The 19,158-nt window shown below is 37.9% G+C and overlaps 1 protein-coding gene across 2 annotated transcripts in view; it reads right to left on the bottom strand.

Annotated features, from left to right (window-relative positions):
- The window catches only part of LOC124135380 (egg-lysin-like), a 60,819-nt gene extending 49,375 nt beyond the window's left edge, over nt 1–11,444 (bottom strand). Inside the window, exons 1-2 of one of the 2 annotated variants that reach the window (XM_046500696.2) lie at nt 11,296–11,444; nt 2,507–2,604 (exon numbers count right to left, since the gene is read on the bottom strand). In XM_046500696.2, the coding sequence (XP_046356652.1) occupies nt 2,507–2,603 (97 nt within the window). In that variant the 5' untranslated portion in view covers nt 2,604; nt 11,296–11,444. The remainder of the gene's footprint in view (nt 1–2,506; nt 2,605–11,295) is intronic. The other variant, XM_046500695.1, reaches the window with a different exon arrangement.
- Between the last annotated feature and the right edge of the window lie 7,714 nt (nt 11,445–19,158).

Here is a 19,158-nt window from a genome sequence, read left to right on the forward strand (position 1 = left end):
CTACGGCAGAGATCGTCTTCACGAGAAGTTGTGGTACTTTTCGGATGTGCGACACGCAACTTTTTTGGTTTGGTTTGTTGTTTTACGCCGCACTCAGCAATATTCCAGCTCTATGACGGCGGTCTGTAAATAATCGAGTCTGGACCAGACAATCCAGTGATATCATGAACATCGATCCACGCAATTGGGATCGATGACATGCATCAATCAAGTCAGCGAGCCTGACCACCCGATCCCGTTAGTTGCCTTTTACGGCAAGCATGGGTTGCTGAAGACCTATTCTACCCGGATCGACACGCAGCTAATGGTGAATTAATTCACAACTCTAATACGATATCCCTCGAACTGATCAGAGGCACCCGATTCGAAACTAAATACTTGCAATCGTGAATATTAGTCATTTATAAGTATCACTTTCGGTTGATCTGCAGCAAACAATGTACGATGTCATAACACGCAGGTAGGGCTGGCTTAAAAGATCGATAATCAGAAATATCGTCGATGGGATATGAGAAATTATGTCATCGATAACACCTACATAAATGTGATGAAATATTGATGAACTATATTCATGGGCTTCTATTTTTGGGGGTCCATGTGGGTCCCCACTTCGGGGTTTCCGTAACAGAACAATCTACCCCTGCTCCGATATTTGATCGATGTTTTGGTAACGATTATCGTTTTATATGATCTACATCGGTAGCCAGCCCTGCATGCAAGTTCGAAAAGAAAACCCTGGTCTATTACCTTACCTTCTTTCAGACATGGCGGAATGTATCCGGTAAATGCACCAGTGACCATTTACTCTGTGCGACTGTAGCGCTACGACTATTTGTAAGTGTTATTAAATGCATAATATAGAACTACCGAATATCTTCCTATTTACAATATTTATTGCGCTACAATAGCTTTGTACAAGTTGGTCCACATCTAAGTTAAACATCGACTTTACATGACCGTGTTTGTTTTCTCTTTTGAACACGACGCATAGCGTGGAATGCAACCGGTACGTTCAAAATTCACGACGGGTGTCAACGCTGGCGGAAATCATTATCGGCAAATCTAAAAGTGTCTCGGAAATCTATTGAAAATTATTTCCCGACGACTTCGAGACAGAAAACAATTGGCGATATTTATATGGTATCCCCAAGCTCCTCACAGCGATAGTCCGTTCTGGGAGCTCTCTATACTATCGCTGCCACCAGTCAAAACTCCCCACTGTGATAGGTGGCCCCAACCATGCTTGGAGTTGAACTCGCAACCGAAGGACCGTTATGTTTACAATCAAGTGACGACAGTCGTGACGCCGAATACACTTACCGCTGATAAATTACTTTCTTTCTTTGTCAATTTGAATTTCTGTTTCATTAATAGTATCATCTTTAATTGATATAGTAAGAATGTAAGGGAGAAGTTGGTTGATTTTCCGTTAGTCTCCAATCTCGAACCAATCTGATTATTAAAACAACACTGTAAATTCATCTGGAAAACATGGTCAGTCGTAAACCTTTTCAAAATGAAATATGATGGCATTCTCAAAGACATAAACAAAAGTATAAAACGTTACTAATATGGGGTTTGAGGGCAAATTTCAAGATTCTTGTAATGGCCGCGCCCACACTGGTGGCAGCGATGTTACCGAGAGTGTAACGAAGGTGTCACGCGCTAGGAAGGAGCTTGATGGTATCCCGTCTTGTGTGATCTACACTGATACAAATAATTGCAGGGTTTCAGATCGGTTTATTTCTAGGACATTTATTATCATGAACTTAAAACAATGAAAAATGATAATGATATAGAATAATGTCCTATGATGATAAATCCTGAAAATGTCCTATTTCTATTTGTCTCCAGCAAAATCACTATACATCATTGCATTAATAAAAAGCAGGGAGTAAACTTATAGAACTGTCCACTGTTAGCTTCTGTTAGAAAGGCCTGACACTGCACTGAAAACAGGGTACCCAATGACCGCAACACCTATTCGGCTTGAAAGTTGGAAAAGCTCACACCCGCCTTCGTAATTCAAAGATAACATTTTGTAAATGCATTTAATATTTCCCCCGAATATAAGCAATATAACAAAAGACATTGTAATAAACGAGGTTTAGAGCATTTCATTCTCTAATTAAACTTTACGAAAGTGAGTTTGGGCTTTCAAGGTTTCCATATTTTACATCTGACAATAACATCAGAAGGTTATGGAAAGCTGTCAAACAATAGACAAACCTGCCTACCTGAATATTATTTATCATTTAGGCCTATATTACAGGGTTCGAAAATAAACTTCAGGCAGGACAAGTGACGTTTCCATGTGGATTACCAGTTTTACCAGTTAATGATGGCAACTCTGTAGCACTGGCAGGTCCTTTTTACAGACTTATGAAAACTAAGTACAGTGGAAACTGGGATTTTATAGTCGGTCAACTCCCTTGCGTCGGGAAGATGGGGAAGATTCCACAAAGAATATTTTGCACAGCAGCGAACAAAGTGAGAAACTACTTACAAGCCTTGTTTAAAAACTTGGGTTCAACATAATGCCAGCTGCGTGACATTGCCAATGTCGCCATCATCGCAAAAATGCAAAGCACCAACAGCTTCATCCTTGAATTGAACAAAAAAAGGTATGCTGCAACTTAAAACAAGTAAAGGTGAAAATGTACATAAAGGAAATACACATAGCGCCTCACTTTACATCATTTGACCAGACTTCCCTCATTTCAGAATTAGCGCGTTAGAAAAAAGTCCGGTCACGTGATTAGTTTGTGACATAGGTGTGTAATATTTCACTTCTCTTGGGAACTGCAGCATACGTCTCAAATTATTTGTTTGAATAAGGAAAATGATATTTTCCTATGAAAATTCCCATACCGTTGTGCTATATATTTGAAAAAGGGGGGTATATTACAGGACCCGGTTGTATCAAACTTTAATGATGCATTAACGTGTCATTAAACCTTCATTAACTAATGTATCATTAAATCCAGTTGTACTAACGTTTTAATGACGTCGTGATGTCATTAGCGCGTCATTAACTTAATGAAGGTTCTGGGGCATCATTAGCGTGTCATTAAAAACAAACATGGCAGCGAACATATTGTTTGAACGCTTAGGACGCACAAGGAAAGATCGTGTTTTCAGAAAACGAACTCAACACCTCGAATCCATGAGCGATGAAGAAGTAAGGGCCCGCTACCGTTTTGGGAAGGCAAGCATCAGATATATCTGCGATCTTGTGAGAGATGAATTACAGCCCAAATCTTCAAGATCGCACGCACTTAGTGATGAACTACAGGTAAATGTTTGATAATTAACACGTCGTCACTAGAAACTCAGCTAGTTTGAAATAAACACATAATTATAGCGCCAAATTTATAGCGGCAATCTTTACAATGAATGAAACGCACTTCTACGTGGGTCAGCTCACTGGTCTGTGTTTGTAAAGTCATACGTGCAGCCTAATGATACCAACCTTGTAAATATATTTCACAATTGAAAGTAATGTAAATTCATGGATCCCTTTCACTTCACTCCAGAAAGATACGTTTTCAACTTGGCGTTGTCAGCCATGATCAATTTCATAAGGGGGAGTTACTCTAATGACTTAAAACTAAATGTGTCGTGCACACTGAAGAGAACAGTTTTGCGTGTTCGATTCCGGCCAAAAGAACCTTTTAATTAATAAAAGCATGCACATCTTATATCAATCATTAACACTTTACTTAGTGAGACATAATGAAAACGCAGCCAAATAAATAACAAAGTAGATATAAGTATTATGGAAATATTTGAAAATTTGTCAAACCTATCATTAGCCTCTTTATAATCATTTTATCAGGTTCTGGTAGCCCTACGTTTCTTTGCAAGTGGAAGTTTCCTGCAAATCACTGGCGACACAATAGGGATAGACAAATCAACATCCTCACGAGTTGTGAGGAATGTTTCCCTTGCCATTGCGTCTCTTGTGCCCAAGTTTGTTACCTGGCCGTCCGAGAGGGATATAGGCGACATCAGAAAGAAATTCTACAATATATCTCGATTTCCTTGAGTCATCGGATGTGTCGATGGGACACATGTACGGATACAGGCACCATCAGACAGCGAACCTTTGTCGTTCTGTAGGTAAACTTACTAACTTAGTGGCGAGATGGCCAGGCAGTACGCATGACAGCCACGTGTTCAAGATGAGTAACGTGCGGCAACACCTGGATACACACCATACGACTCTACAAGACGGCGTTATTGTTGTACGCTGACAAACACCGAGAGCGTTAACTTTGGAAGTTATGTCTGCCCAAATAGCCTTCTTTCTTACACTGCTGCACAACTTACTGTTAAGTATGGAGATGTGTTTCTCCACCAACTCGGCTAATAGCTGAATTTCGGAGCTGTCGAAATTCTTGTTTCTATTCCTAGGTTTAGGTTGATACGATGCCATTTTGACAGACGACCGGAAGTAACGCGTACGTGTTTACGTCAAGGAATTGTGGGAAATATTTAGGGGAAACACCGAATGTATTGACAGGTTAATGAAGACACTTACATTAAGGCATCATTAGATAATGATTATATGCTAATAAACGTTTGATACAACCGATTTGAATGATGCCATTAACTAGTGGTGCATGATGCATTTAATGTATCATTAGGGTGTAATGTAGCCATTAGTTAATGAGGCTTTGATACAACCGGGTCCATTACATTAAAAATTTCAGAAAGTTGGCCTTAGGTGGGGTTGTACCCGCATGAAAGCCCGCTGTGTTGTCCGCCTAACAAAATATATGCCTATTGTTCAAGAAACAGAATGAACTTATAGTAGTATCCCTGCTTTATGTCATGCTCAAAAATGCCTCATAACGGCATAATATGAAGTAGGCATATGCCATATGCCTACTTCCTTGGCATCCGCCATTTTCCTGCCGCTTCAGTTAATTTCCTTAGCCCTCGGGCCTCCGTTATTACATCTTCCCGAGGCAAGAGAGTTAACTGACTTAAAAGTCCAGTTTCAACCCTTGCCGAACTAGGCTGGAATTCCTGGGCTCGATCGTAGCGCCACCAGTGGCTATTACGAGTTATGTCCTTTCTATGCCTCTCCTATTGACCAATCAGTTTCAACCTCTCGTATCACTTGCATTTGCTTCAAACAAAACGGTGGCGCCCAGTCAAGACGATCTGATTGATAATCAAAATCTAAATTGTGATAAAACGAGTCTTACATCGCGAAGTGCATCAAATCACGTGAACACCTTGATTAAAAGCATGACAACGAGTTAGCGGTGCACATGCTTTGTAAATCCTGCAGTCGACCGAAATCTGCATGAGACTTTACGAACCGGATTTCGATTTCGGTGCGCGATTTTGATTGGACTATGCATAGACTCGTTAGTCCAGCCAAAATGTAACTCCATAATACCAGCCTAGTTCGGCAAGGGTGGAAACTGGACTTTTATAGTCAGTTAAAGCCCCACCCTGACTATAAATAGCCCGCAAGGTGGCGGTGTTTCAGTTTCGAACAATGACTGACAATGTAAACACAACCGAGTTTTGGGAGACGTTTTTTGAAAACCATACGGGAACAAGATCACCATTGACCGTCAAACTTCGTATCAACTTGAATGACAAACCATGGATACAACAAATGGCTCCATATCAAGATATAAGTCAATAAATTTTCTGTAGTTTTATCCTAAAAAATCGAATCGATCGTGTTTGGCGTCTGCATCGATCACAGTGGGCGGAGCTTATTTACGTTTGCGCTATAAATAGCAAAGCACATGGTCATGTGTACATGTGGCACATTTAATGCATTTGTGGTCAAAGTGTATTGTGTTGTATATTTTTACGGCAGAACATCAGCAGAACATCAGTTTCAGTTAATGTAAAAGTAACGATACTTAAATACGAAATTGACGACGCGATTCTTTCAGTTCAATCCGAAAATTACAGATATTTGTTTAGTTTTGGTCATTTGCATTCAACAGTTAGATTTGTGCCACACAATAATCAGTTATTCGACGTAATAAGCGCCCACGGCGATATTTGCTAATATATTGGCCAGTGAACAATCCCAATTAGCACCCTTCCGATTGGATTGCTATATGCACCCTTAATTATGGGCAATTAAATTCTGGAAAAATATATCTGTCGTTCACCAAAATAATATTTTAATAGGGGCCCCTTTTTTCTAATTTTGAGAGCGCCCTGGGCGCTTATTACGTCGAATACGGTATATTCATAAAACGTAAATTATTACAGAGATTGTTCAACTAGTGTTTAGGAAGGGGCCTAATTTGAAGCACCAGAAGTTGCGCCAATATTTCTCAGCTTGACTACAATAGATGAATATGTTACGTGTATCAACATAACAATGCACATAAGCAACTGGTAAATAAGTAACTGAATATACTTGATGTTTTGGCCTACAGAAGGCGTATCCGGATAATATTGTACTTACGATAAACGAAAACTCCAATACACATATTCCAAGACAACTTTAATTATGAATTCCCTTTTCTTTCACAGAATTTTCACACACAAAACTGATCAGTAGATCCACACTTGTCCCATGTATTTTTTGTTCGGGGTATTTGGATACACTTCACGCACAAGTTTTAAAATACAATCTGGGATCCCTTTCCCGTTTTGTCCACACCAATCCTTCCTTTGCTGCAACGTTTAATATCCGTTTCTTCAAGTCCAAGTATCTACGATCTCTCCAAACACTTCGTTTATTTAGCTCAGTCCAGAAACAGTGTTCGAATCGACGAATTTCTGCAACATGGTGGCCGCACCATTCCCTAACTGCGATTGTCCGAGCCGTGTCACGCATATTTGACAAAAGAAGTGTGAACATACATATTCGGCTTCATCTGGTTCCACAATGAAATCTCGCTGTGACACTGATTCACTACTCCCAAGAATCGGCACTGAATTTGTCAAAGTTTCTGTTGCACTTGCAAGGGCGGGAAGAGAGGCGCCATCTTGTCGATTCGAGTTGTGAATCGGAATGAAGTCATCTTGAATTGGAACTTTCTCCACGATAAAGTCACCAATGTCACAATCGAAATGACCAAAGGCTTCCTGATTATCTCGAACAACTCTTCGTCAAATTAGGATTTACATGAAAATGTTTTGTTGCTCATATTGAAGACAAGCGAAGTTCTTGTCAGTTGTAAGCAGAAACTCGATGCACTCATGGGGCGTGGTTGCTAGGAGATCGCGAGGTCAGAAAGGGGAAAACAAAAAGTTTTATAAAGTAATAAAAGAAATCCGCAGTGCAATCCCAAAGTACCATGTACAGGATATTTTTTAATAATAATATTCACGAAAAAAAATCTTTTCTAAAAGTGCAAATTAATTTATTGATTCATCCCATGGTCGTAACCCTGATCACGTGGTGGGTATTTGGAAGGAATCTTGTGATGAGGCCGTGAATGAGGCCGTGTGTATAACATTGTTGAATTCAACTGACCAGGGCCCACTTGCACAGAACAATCTTAGTTACAATCGATCTTAGGCGGCTACAATCAACTTTACAATCACCCTACAATTGTCCTATTCCACTTGCACAAACCGATCTTAGCGCGATTGTAAGACGGCTTGGAGTTAAGATCGCGATCTTAGCTAAGATTGAAATCTTCAACTGTGGAGGTACGAATATTTTAAACTCGACTCCTGTCTATAGTTGTCTGCAAACGGGCATAGTTTGCTGCGCATACAATAAGTGGAACCGGTAACGACACGCAACACATACCTCCCTCCATCGCACTTTTCCCAATTATTTGAAGGAAACGATTACTAGAATGAAGGCATATATTCTTGTCGGCATTAATACTGTCGTGATTTAGGAATTGTTTTCTATTTCAACAAGGGAAATACCTACTCATGTATTTATTCAAAGTATTGAAATGCGAATAAATACATTATTTAGTAACACAATTATTATGAAAATTAAAATAAATAATAATAATATTTCCTAAAACCCTACGTGTAAATGCATGATCGTCATCTATTTGGGGGAGTTTTTCTTAAAATCCTAAATATATCCTTCATGTTTTCGTTTCGTTGCTACAACAAAGGATGTTATGACTACCATTTCAAAACACAGAAAGACGGGAACTTTCAAAAACGCATAGACGGGAAATAAGAATAATGAGTAATGTTTCGAGAAAGCAATTGTTAATATATATTCCCTAGGTATTAATTTAAAAAAAAAAATATTTTAAAATGTGAATTTTATTTTTGCTATTTATGGGATATTTTGCAAAAAAATCAAATGTTTCATCATGTATATTTGCTTGTTTGATTAATACATGTATTTTTTTCTTTTAAACTCTGATTAACCGCTCGTCCCCGTCCCATTTGATTTTAGATTTAAACATGTATGATTTGCTCTTCAGCTTGTATTAATGTGTAGATTAATTTCATGATAAATAACTGACACGAATATGACCCAAAAGATATATAGGGGAAGCTCAGCGATTCAACAACATTGATACACTGGGTAAGGTAGATTGTACTCTACGGGCTTATACAAAGGGAAACCACTCCCATCTAAAGTATAAACTAAGATTAGCTGCCCTTGATTTATCGAAAAGGTCACGGACGTTGCAAATCGCTTGCGGGACGACTTAGGTTTTTATCCTTCCGTTGTTTAGCGAAAAGGTATGTTGTTTCAGTATTGAGTCGGATGGGAATATTCCTTTTAGCTATCGACTCGATAGTTACGTATTTAACTATGGTAATTAACGATATTTCTGACGTTAAATCTGTGGTGCGTTCTTCATGTTGTTAAAGTGTCGATTCGAATGATAAAGTTTAGTAAAAAAGAGAGGCAATGTTTGAACGTAAAGCAGATTATTTATGTGAAACAGACTAAGCCTTGCACGCCATTTTGTCAAGTTTATTCAGGGACTACAACGATCTTAGCTACTTAAGATTGGTCCGGACCAATTGTAAGTTTCGATTGTAGCTTACAATGATCTTAGCCTACAATCGCTTTGTGCAAGTGGATGACAATTGTAGCCGAAGCCTAAGATCGCGATCTTAAGGATTTACAATAATCGTAGCGCTAAGATCGCTTTGTGCAAGTGGACCCAGGAAGGTTGTTGAGGCACATTATTACAGATGCTCGTCATCGATGGAGAAAAAAATGTATCTGAGAGACACATTGTTGCTTTGAGCTTCGCGACAAAACATGTGTTCATGCCGAAGTAGTTTACAAGAGAGGATGATCTGTGCAGCCAGCGACCTGAATAAGCTTGATGAAAATAATGTTGAAATCCATTTTCTCGCACATGACAGAATTAATGTGAACAAATATTTATTTGAACATCGTTTCGAAGTCTGTGAGGCTGTCCGTATTTTAATATTCTTATTTCCATTGCGACGTGAAATAATATAATGTTTTCGTGTCTTAATTTTGCTGCCGCTGTGGAAAATTGCGCACCGATCTATTAAAAGAAATACTACTAGCTCAACTTTATAAAAGAACCAGATCAACTTTATCTTTGTTCTGTTGTTTATTAAAAATTCGCTTCCGAAGCAAAGCGAATCGATCTACATAATAAACAAATTCATAGACTAGATTCTAGTACCAAGTGTTTAAACTTTTTTTTAAATGTCATAAAATAACTTACACAATTATTGAAAGACATTTTTTGATAAGTAATATATATTTTATCTCGTCCGGCCGCTCTCTGGTTAGTTTAGGCTTGAGGGGAGAAACACATACAAAAAATATGGATGGCCTTATGCAAATGACACTTGGCATGCCAATCAAGAGGGATCTGGGTCACTGGGACCCGCCAAGTTTCACGGATCGAGTTACTTCGGCATGAGGAGCTTCATCGGACAAGTGAGACTTTGCGCAAATACATTGCTACTGGGCAATGAAAAAAATGTCACGGAAACGACAAAAAACTACTTTGATCACGTGAAAATATTTTTGACCATTACCAGGATTTTTTACACGATGGTTGTCATCCAGATTCCAGATGAAGGCAAGACGAACACAACGAAGATAAACACTGTTGAAATCACCGATTACCGTGTATATGTGAGAAATGCTATTTATAAACTGCAGATATACCGTACACCACAGGATAACGATTGGTGCCGTGACACATATAATGTTTTTTTGTTTGTTCAATTACAGTTCATATTCATCACGACAAACGTATTAATTCGTTGTCGTCGGGACATCTAGAATAGCTCAGAACAAGAACGTCTATAATTTCTGTGTTGGACTGCGTTGGATATATCGTGGACATTCCGCGGTATCATTTTATGAAGATGTGAAGACGACATGGCAGGTAGGTTTTGAAACCAAAGACCTTCGCGTTTGTTGAAAAGTCTTGGAATCGTTTGATAGATATTTATTACCATTAAAACTTACGTCCTTATTGTCAAACGGCCCACGTGGGTGGGTGTTTACATGACGTCACCCGTTTACGCATTAACCAATGAAATGTGTGTTATCATGACGTCATATTGACCTGTCAGATCACTCGTATAAGCTCCGCCCACTAGAGACTTGCCTCGGGAAGATGCCGTTATTACTGAATTAGGGTTAGTGGGTTGACTGCAGTATTGGGTTCCAGAAACCCAAGGTATTCTATTACAACGGCGACGGCAAGAGTTATGCCAATATAAGGTCACATACGAAAGCATTTAATTCATTTCGTTATGCCCCAAAGACCCCCTGTTTTAGCGAGGCGACAAAATATCTTCTGAAAAACATCAGCGTTAGAAATTGGCACGAGTCCTGTAGTCCTTGCCCAAACTGCCCATTAGTTAAGGTATCATAAGGACTAGTAGAAAGGGTTTTTCTATATGTTATCTAGTGGTTCAAACCTGTTAGTTTCTACCGCTGAAGATAGAAACCGTTAGGCGTAATAAGGAATGAGCTCGTGCACATCCCTTACCAAAATGGCGGAAGGTGTCCAGTATACTGCATTCTTGCCATTTTGAGCTTCAGTCCCGATTCACGTAGCCATAATACCGGTACATAGGCCTAATGGGCTCGTATAATGCGTACCATGTTACCATTTAGTCATCAGATTACCGACGCCATCGGTGGGTTGGGATCAGTATGCTCTCCCAAGACATCTAGGTTTCAATTTCGTTTTATCATATCGCCATTTCTTCTTACAACCATCTTGTACTTGATTTTCTCCAAAAATATAACTTTGTTACATACAAAATGAGTGCGTAGTTAGCGGTGGGCTTTTTGGATATGACTCACAGTGTCTCTAACTCATAAACAATACAAACGAAACACGCATATATACTTACTTGTAATCTGTTCGTTCATCCAACTGCAGTAGCGTCTACTAAAAGATTTCAAGACTAATGTTAATAAATGACGTGACTGGTGACGTCATAACACGAGGTATTTAATTCAACCAATCAACAGATACTGCGGATACTTTATCGGGAGTTGTCGCGTGCTGAGATAAGACTGGTAACATGTCCTTAGCTGGTTCCCGGCTCCATATGGGCGTCGTCAACTTGCGCCAAGCTAGGAGCCGGTACAGGCCAAAAATCTGATGGCGGGCCTAGACCAACAAAATCAACTGAGAACAGTCTCGCTAATCTTTTGGAGTGCTACGGCGGATTAAAAGTGGTTCATGGGTTGAATTCGAAGTGAAGACAGAAAAATTTAAAAAAATGTATTTCGGAAATTCGATGATTTTGTTTGCGTTTTCCCATAAACCTAAAACAATGGGCGATCTTTTTCAATTTATCTTCCCTTCACTAACCCGCTAGGTGCGCTGACCCGGACGGTCCAACCTTAACTGACGGCGCATGTGGTATTGATTTAATGATACATCAGGGATGACCACGACTGGACTTCACACATTGTACCTATGTCGGGAATCGAACACGGGTGTTCGGCGTGACGAGCGAACGCTTTAACCACCAGGCTACCCGACCGCCTCGGAATGTTTTACAAATTGCAGCGCCATTCGGCGTTCTTTATTGTCAACGTCATGTAGCAGTTTAACCCTCTGGATGCCGAGTTTTTTTTCTGACGCACATTTTCCTAAGTTCGGAAAAGTGAAGGTTGTGTCAGAATTGCGCTCACGCGGCACTGGATCTACCTCTGGCTATAAAATTACGCAGACATGGGGAATATTAAATTTCCTATTTGATGGTGTAAAGTTAACTGCAAATATTGAACCGGTTTTAAAAAAATACACTTCTAAGTGTTGCCCGAGAATTTTTTTCTGCCTTGAAAAACAGTAAATTTCTCCGCTTTTTATCGTACACCGATAAAAGTACTGTGCGACGATTTTTTTTATTTACAAGCTTTACGGAATCTGTGAGCGAACAAAATACTGCCTAATATCTGAACGACATAACTATATACCAAATGGAGTTATAAGCGTATGTATAACGACAAACATGCAATGCCAAAAATAGATTGCCGTAAATGAGGGAAAGTGATTTTTCTCTATGACGTCAAAAGGTGACAGAGAGGTTACACACGTACACAGAAAAGAGGGCATAACTCCGCTTTGCTTAGCACTAGTTTATTGTAACCCAGGTCACTTGGTGAGAATTAGCTGTGGGTAAGGATAATCTATTTTCGTGGTGTTTTGTTCACGAGGAACCAAACTATTCCAACACAAATATCGATAAAGAAACTGTATACGTTTAGTTGTAAAAAAACCCCATAAGAAATGATGAAATCGTGCTTCATAAAAAAGAGGTAATAGAGAAATGGATGGCCCTATCTAAATTATAACTTAGTCCTTAGATTCCAACATTCTCCTGAATGTGTAAGTGTAATTTGACTAATGTTGCACCATTATTAATGGAGCACTAGCCTTATCATCAAATGTAATGAAATACCCAAAGAAATAACACCGTTCTATTTGACGCCATGGCTGGTTTTATGTCTTTCATAACGTCGGAGAAAGATGACTCTGGTATTTTGATTAATATATATCTCCCCTAATTTTCGTTCAAGATATGGAAAATCTCGATGTGTAAAACGGAATTTCACGCTTTTTCGACACAACATAAAATGACTGCTTTCACCAATTAAATAATGTCTTGAAAATGTAAACAATTAGCTAGTTTATCGTGTGTCTTTATTGGACAAGACACGCACCTGTTTGGCCTAAATTTACGTAATGAAATACCCAATAGAATATTTCATAACAACCAAATTATATTCAATATTGGACAGATATTGTTATTATTTCTCTTCATCTCGTCTAAGAATTACACACTAAAAGATGCGAAGAAAGCTCTTTTGGTATAGAATTGTCAGGATAATCGTATACGGTTGAACCAACAGCTAGGGTACTTGGCATGGGTTTTATTTTTATACATTTTACAATTCCTAGAGAAATAAAGTGAACAGTTTAATATCCTGTGATCACAATATTAAAAAAAGAATGAACCCATTGATTATATAATGCAAAACGAGAGGAATAATGCGTAAATCGTGTGTGGCTAACACGCACCTGGCGAATCGTTAGATATCACGGCCATGTGTATCAAACGACAAAAAAAAATAAAAATTCCAAGACCAAGACAATTCTTTCAGAAATGTGTGTATATCTTTTTACGAAAAATATTATCCATTTTGTTAAAGTAATAGAGACCTATTCAGTTTTAGTTATAAAATAAAATGAAACAGCTATTCAAAGACATTGGTTACATGGACTTATGATATTGACTTTTACACATCCCAAGAAATACGTACATGCTGCAGTTACCTTTACGCTTCATCTTGTAACATTTGTCCAAAGGAAAGAAATATCGTATTCGACACAAAAACCCTATCAATTGTTATGTAAACAATGTTCAAACAAACAGGAGATTATCAAAGGTTCGTTCATACATGTTGTGGCTTATATCTGCGTATGATATCATTTTGAACATTGACAAATATCCAAAGGGAAATTAATTGTGTGAAAAAATGTATAAAACGTATGCAAAATCTACATCATAACTGAAACTGTAAACAGCATGATACAATGATCGTGTGCACTCTCATTCAAGGACCTTCACCTCAAAGAAATTACCAAATATGTACAACAATGTTGACGTATGACATCACTACCTGTGACCGACTTTTACAAAATGGCGTGTTCACTGTCAACAGTACGCGGGATTTTACGAGGGGACTTTCGTTGATTCAGGGATCGCATATACATAAATGTGACATGTAAGTAATCAGAAACATTCTGACAATCTATGTACTGTTATTTGTTGTTATAATTTTCATTGAAAAGAACCGAAATAGGCAGAAATTCCGATAAATACCGTTGTCGTTGTGCGTGATTTTGCGTCAGTCATGGCGTCACACAGGACGGTAACTTTGACAATTTCTGTTGAAAATATCAAATCATTGCAATGTATCTATTTTAAATTCCCTAATTTTTCCTACTATTCTCTTCCCGTGCATATTCTGAAAATGTTGAGCCAATGTCTTGAAAGAATAGACGAATGGATAGCTCAAAATAGGAGAAAATGCTACACTGTGTAAAATCTGTATTTTGCTTTGTTTACATTTCAAACAAGTGCAGTTTTTCGAGCACAGCGTTCGTTTTCACGCCTTATTTATTTTGCTTGATTTCATCCAGCCGCTACGTATTGGTGACAAAGACCATTGTTCATTCGATTCTAAAATGTGTGAGGAATTCAAGGATGTGTGTATCGCAGCTAAGTTTGAAATATACGTGATGTTACAGGCGCCTCATAACCGGTGTACGTGAAACGTGATTTTGTAAACACTATCCAATATGGAAGAAAGTTCACTTCGGCGTTCGTGTTTGCGTATTTTCCAAAACATTCGAAACGATTCTCGGGTTATCGGAGACGTTTTGAAATGATCATTGGTGATTTCATAAAAGACAGATACCCGTGATCACTAATATGCTATTTTTGAAATTCATTTCTCCGAGTAAATATCCTAAATTTAGATTTCAAAACATGCTGTAAATAACGCCGTGAGTGGTGATTTAGTAATGTGTAAAAAATGGCGACATTTACGATGTACCTAATTTTCAGAGGTCATTTTCAGTAATTTTGCTTGGCCTAAAATGCCAGTGGATGATATCACAGAACAGGGAATTTCCCACCTTATTCAAAACTGTGAAGTGTATTTGTGTGGGTGATGTATTTTGAATTTTATTCGACTTCAAAGCGAGGGTTGTAGAGGAAGGACATACATGTCCCTCTGGCAACCAGGTGGTTAACCCTCTGGCTGCCACCTAAAAATAGCCTGTGTACTATCGCTGTGCCGAGTTTATTTGCGAGTGACGTTGTGGAAACTGCACACTTTCGTCTAAAAACGACGTAACGTAACAACGATAAAACCCACAATTTTCAAATTTCACACTAGAACAGCACAACCATTTCCCTAACTGTCTATGTAAATATTGTAAAGCATTAACGTGATTAACAGTAGTTTATAGCTCGGCAAACGTATTGAATATGCGATTTTTTACAAAATGTCCATGGCGGCTGTTTTGTTGACATTGCGCACTGGATACTTTGAGCGTCTTGTCAGGTTGTAAATCTCCACCAATATAAAAACCAAAAACATTATGCGAAAGCCCGTTTGTTTCCCGATTACCGTGTTGAAAATGAAACATCTCCGTGGAAAATCGTCCGCGAAATCGTCGATTACGAATTTGTTCAAATATGTGTGACGCCATTTTGTCCGTAAATTAGTGAAATTGTAACGTTATCGTTTGCATATCATGTCGGAAAAAGCATATTAATGAAAAAACTATTTATGAGTAAGGAATAAAATCTTATCCCTAAAATCTGTGGTTTATTACCTACATGCTGATATAAATTGTAACGTGTAACCTTAGCTATGAAATTCAAAATTACGTACTTTTAGAAAGAAGAGAACGAAATCGCATTTCAAACTAAAACTTATACGCGGTGTTGTGTTTTCTTCATTGCAATAAATTATTTTTCTTTTCGGTCATTATTCATTTTTTAGTAAGAAAATCATACTATGTAATCTGCAAAGAACATGCCCTTATGCATGGCATATTTTTACTTTTCTTGCACCGAAAGGTATTCCTCACGGCTCATGTCATTCAGTTCACTGTAAATACTCCTACCAGGCGATGGCGGACATGTCCATTTGCACGTCGACGAAATTTGCATACAGACGATTGAACGAGTTAGTCTCGTATCTTTATGAATCCTTAATAACGTTGTTTTATTTTCATTTTTAACTAATAACGATTATACAAACACAAAACAATAAAAAAAATTCACATGAAGTAGAAACCATACGAAAATGCCTTTTGTGTTGTCGACAGCTTTAGTTTTGAATATTTCAAAATGTCGTCGACCGTGTTCAGCGGTGTTTGGGATTTTGGATTTACTATAACATCTTTGACAGCAACCGAGATAGTAAGTACATTTGAACATCATTCTGTAAGCAAAGCTTAGTGTTCTAATGATGGTCTGAAATCTGTCGTAATTTGGAGATGATAAACGCATTGATTCATCAAAGATTCAAACGTTGCGATCTGGTCATATTTTCCCGATTTCCATCTCCGTCCCTGCTTACATCAGCAGCCATTGAGTGACCATCAAGCAGTATTAAAGACATGGATCCACTGATCACAAACCCAAAGGAACTGTATTAGCTAACATTTATTACAGTCAGATGGATGTATATGTGATTTTTGTCATGAAATGTTCAAAGTATAATCAAAATTGATCTCGATAATTAATCTTTCTTTCGGGAACTTTTTGACGAATGATTTCCGTGGCGATGTGGTAGACTAGCTGTTATGAATACCATTATCCGAAGTATATTTCAACGGACATTTAATACAAATCAAACCATGTATTCCTGGTAATGTTTGACGAATTTGAAAAAAAGGTAATCTATGAAGAATTTGTAAACACCAAAAGGCACAGGTTACCCGCTCGAAAAAAACGGGCATCATTTCAGATTTGCGCAAGCCGGAACAAATACGTTCACGGCTTGCTGTCTTCTCTCACGTCCGCGCTTGCTCGTGGCATTTACCGCTAAAATTTATGGATTACATTATGTCTGTTGAGCGAACTTTATCAGAATACGTTACGGCAAAGACGTGGCAGTTGTCCAATAGTCCTTGCCAAACTGACCAATAGTTAAGGTATAATACGGACAAGAAGAAATTTTCAATTTTTAAGGGTTTATCATAATAAGGACTAGAAGTAAAAAGTTTCTTTAGTTCTGTAGATGTATGTAAGTCATTGGTTATGATAACATTGGAGAATCGATTTCCATATATCAATTAATAATTAAAAAGTATGCTTACATATGCATACATGAACATTTTTGAATATTTTGTTAATATTCCAGAGGAACAACCACACTTTCATATGGCTGTAATTGGAAAGACTTTAGAAAATTATTTCTTATTCCAAGGTCCTTACTGTTATACTTACTGTCCTTAATGTACTTTATTTAATATTTTGAAAAGTATCATCAGTAACAAATCTTGTAACTGTTTAAATGAGATATATAAGACAAATGTACAAATCTCTCAATCTATACATATTTATTGACAGTATTTACATGTGAATAATATATAAACTATGTACAATAAAGTTTTAAAAAAGGGCCGCATCTTAGCTGGAATACTGCTGAAAGCGGCATGAATCATACTCACTCTATTTACATGAAGTACATAATTGTGAACAAAAGATCAATAATCCATATACAATGAATCGCCACGAATTAACTGGAATATTGTAAATGTGGCATTGAATCATACTCACACACCAACATGTCCTTTTATATATACACAAATCCATTTTCTATTTACAGTAAATATATATAATATATATCATTAATATAATTTAATCTATTTACAATGAATCGCTGTGATGTTGCTGCTATATCAGTGTATATTGCAAATAATTTGCTATATTGCAAATACAGCATGGAGTCATACTCTCACAGATATATCCTGAAATATATATATACACATTGAGTATTTACAGTAAGTACCAATATACAATATATACAATCTATTTACAAAGATTCGCTGCGATGTTGCTGGAATATTGCAGATTCAGTGGGAAGTCCTACTATCAACAGATCCTTACAAACACACAATAATTACATGTACAATAAATATAGAACATAATATGAACATAACTACATTAAACTGCCATATTTTTGCAGGAATATTGCTAAAAGAGGCATAAGACAAACTCACTTCATTTACAATAAGTACATAATCATATACAATAGACAATGATCTATTTACAATGAATCGCCATGATGTTGCTGTTATATTGCAAATACGGCGTTAGGTCATACTCTCTCACAAAAACATCCTTTAATATATATACACACATATGAAACATTTACAATAAGTACATAGATACAATAACTCGCTGTGATGTCGCTTGAATATTGCAAGTGCGGCGTAAGTCCTACTCACTCACTAGTTATTTACAATGAAGCACACAGATGGGGAAACTGCTTGAAGGGTTGATATGATGGAACATGAGTCATGTTCCATCATATGCCAGTACACACAGCCTTTCACTCTTCAATGTGATCAACTGTGTGATACTGACGGAAACAGCGTGCACAGAGACCAATGTGGCAGTCAGGACACCAGGTCCTGACCTTTCCTGCGGAGCCATCGAAGGTCCTCTGTCTCTTTCTGCAGAGAACACACTGTTTCCTCTTCCCTTCAGGCAGCACTTCTATGAAGTGACGTCCGGTCAGTCGTTGGGAAGGAGGCTGGGTCCTGGGCCTGCCAGTCCTCCTCTTCACATGAGTGTTCCCGACGAGTGAGTGGAGAAGGGACATGTGGAAGTCCAGACGGGAGATCGTTCTACCATGGGTGTTCAGGAATGTCTGATAGGCAAATGAAATGAGTATGAAACATTAAAATCAAACATTATGAAATAGTTGTTCAGAAGATAAGGTCGAACAAATCAACACCTCCATCCCCTCCTCTGAGTTGCTGTTCAAAATAGCATATAGGAGGGGCATGGTAATCTGAAACATATATCATAATTTATTACATGAATTATTATAAATCATGCTGACATATATCATTGTATTTGATACATGTACATGTAATGATAATCTTAATATCATACAACTTATATCCACATTTATACCTAAACGAGACACCAAATATGAAACAATTC

The sequence above is a fragment of the Haliotis rufescens genome, unplaced genomic scaffold (genome assembly GCF_023055435.1).
Source record: "Haliotis rufescens isolate VD_foot unplaced genomic scaffold, xgHalRufe1.0.p SCAF_6, whole genome shotgun sequence".
In the NCBI taxonomy this organism is placed as follows: Eukaryota; Metazoa; Mollusca; class Gastropoda; order Lepetellida; family Haliotidae; genus Haliotis; species Haliotis rufescens.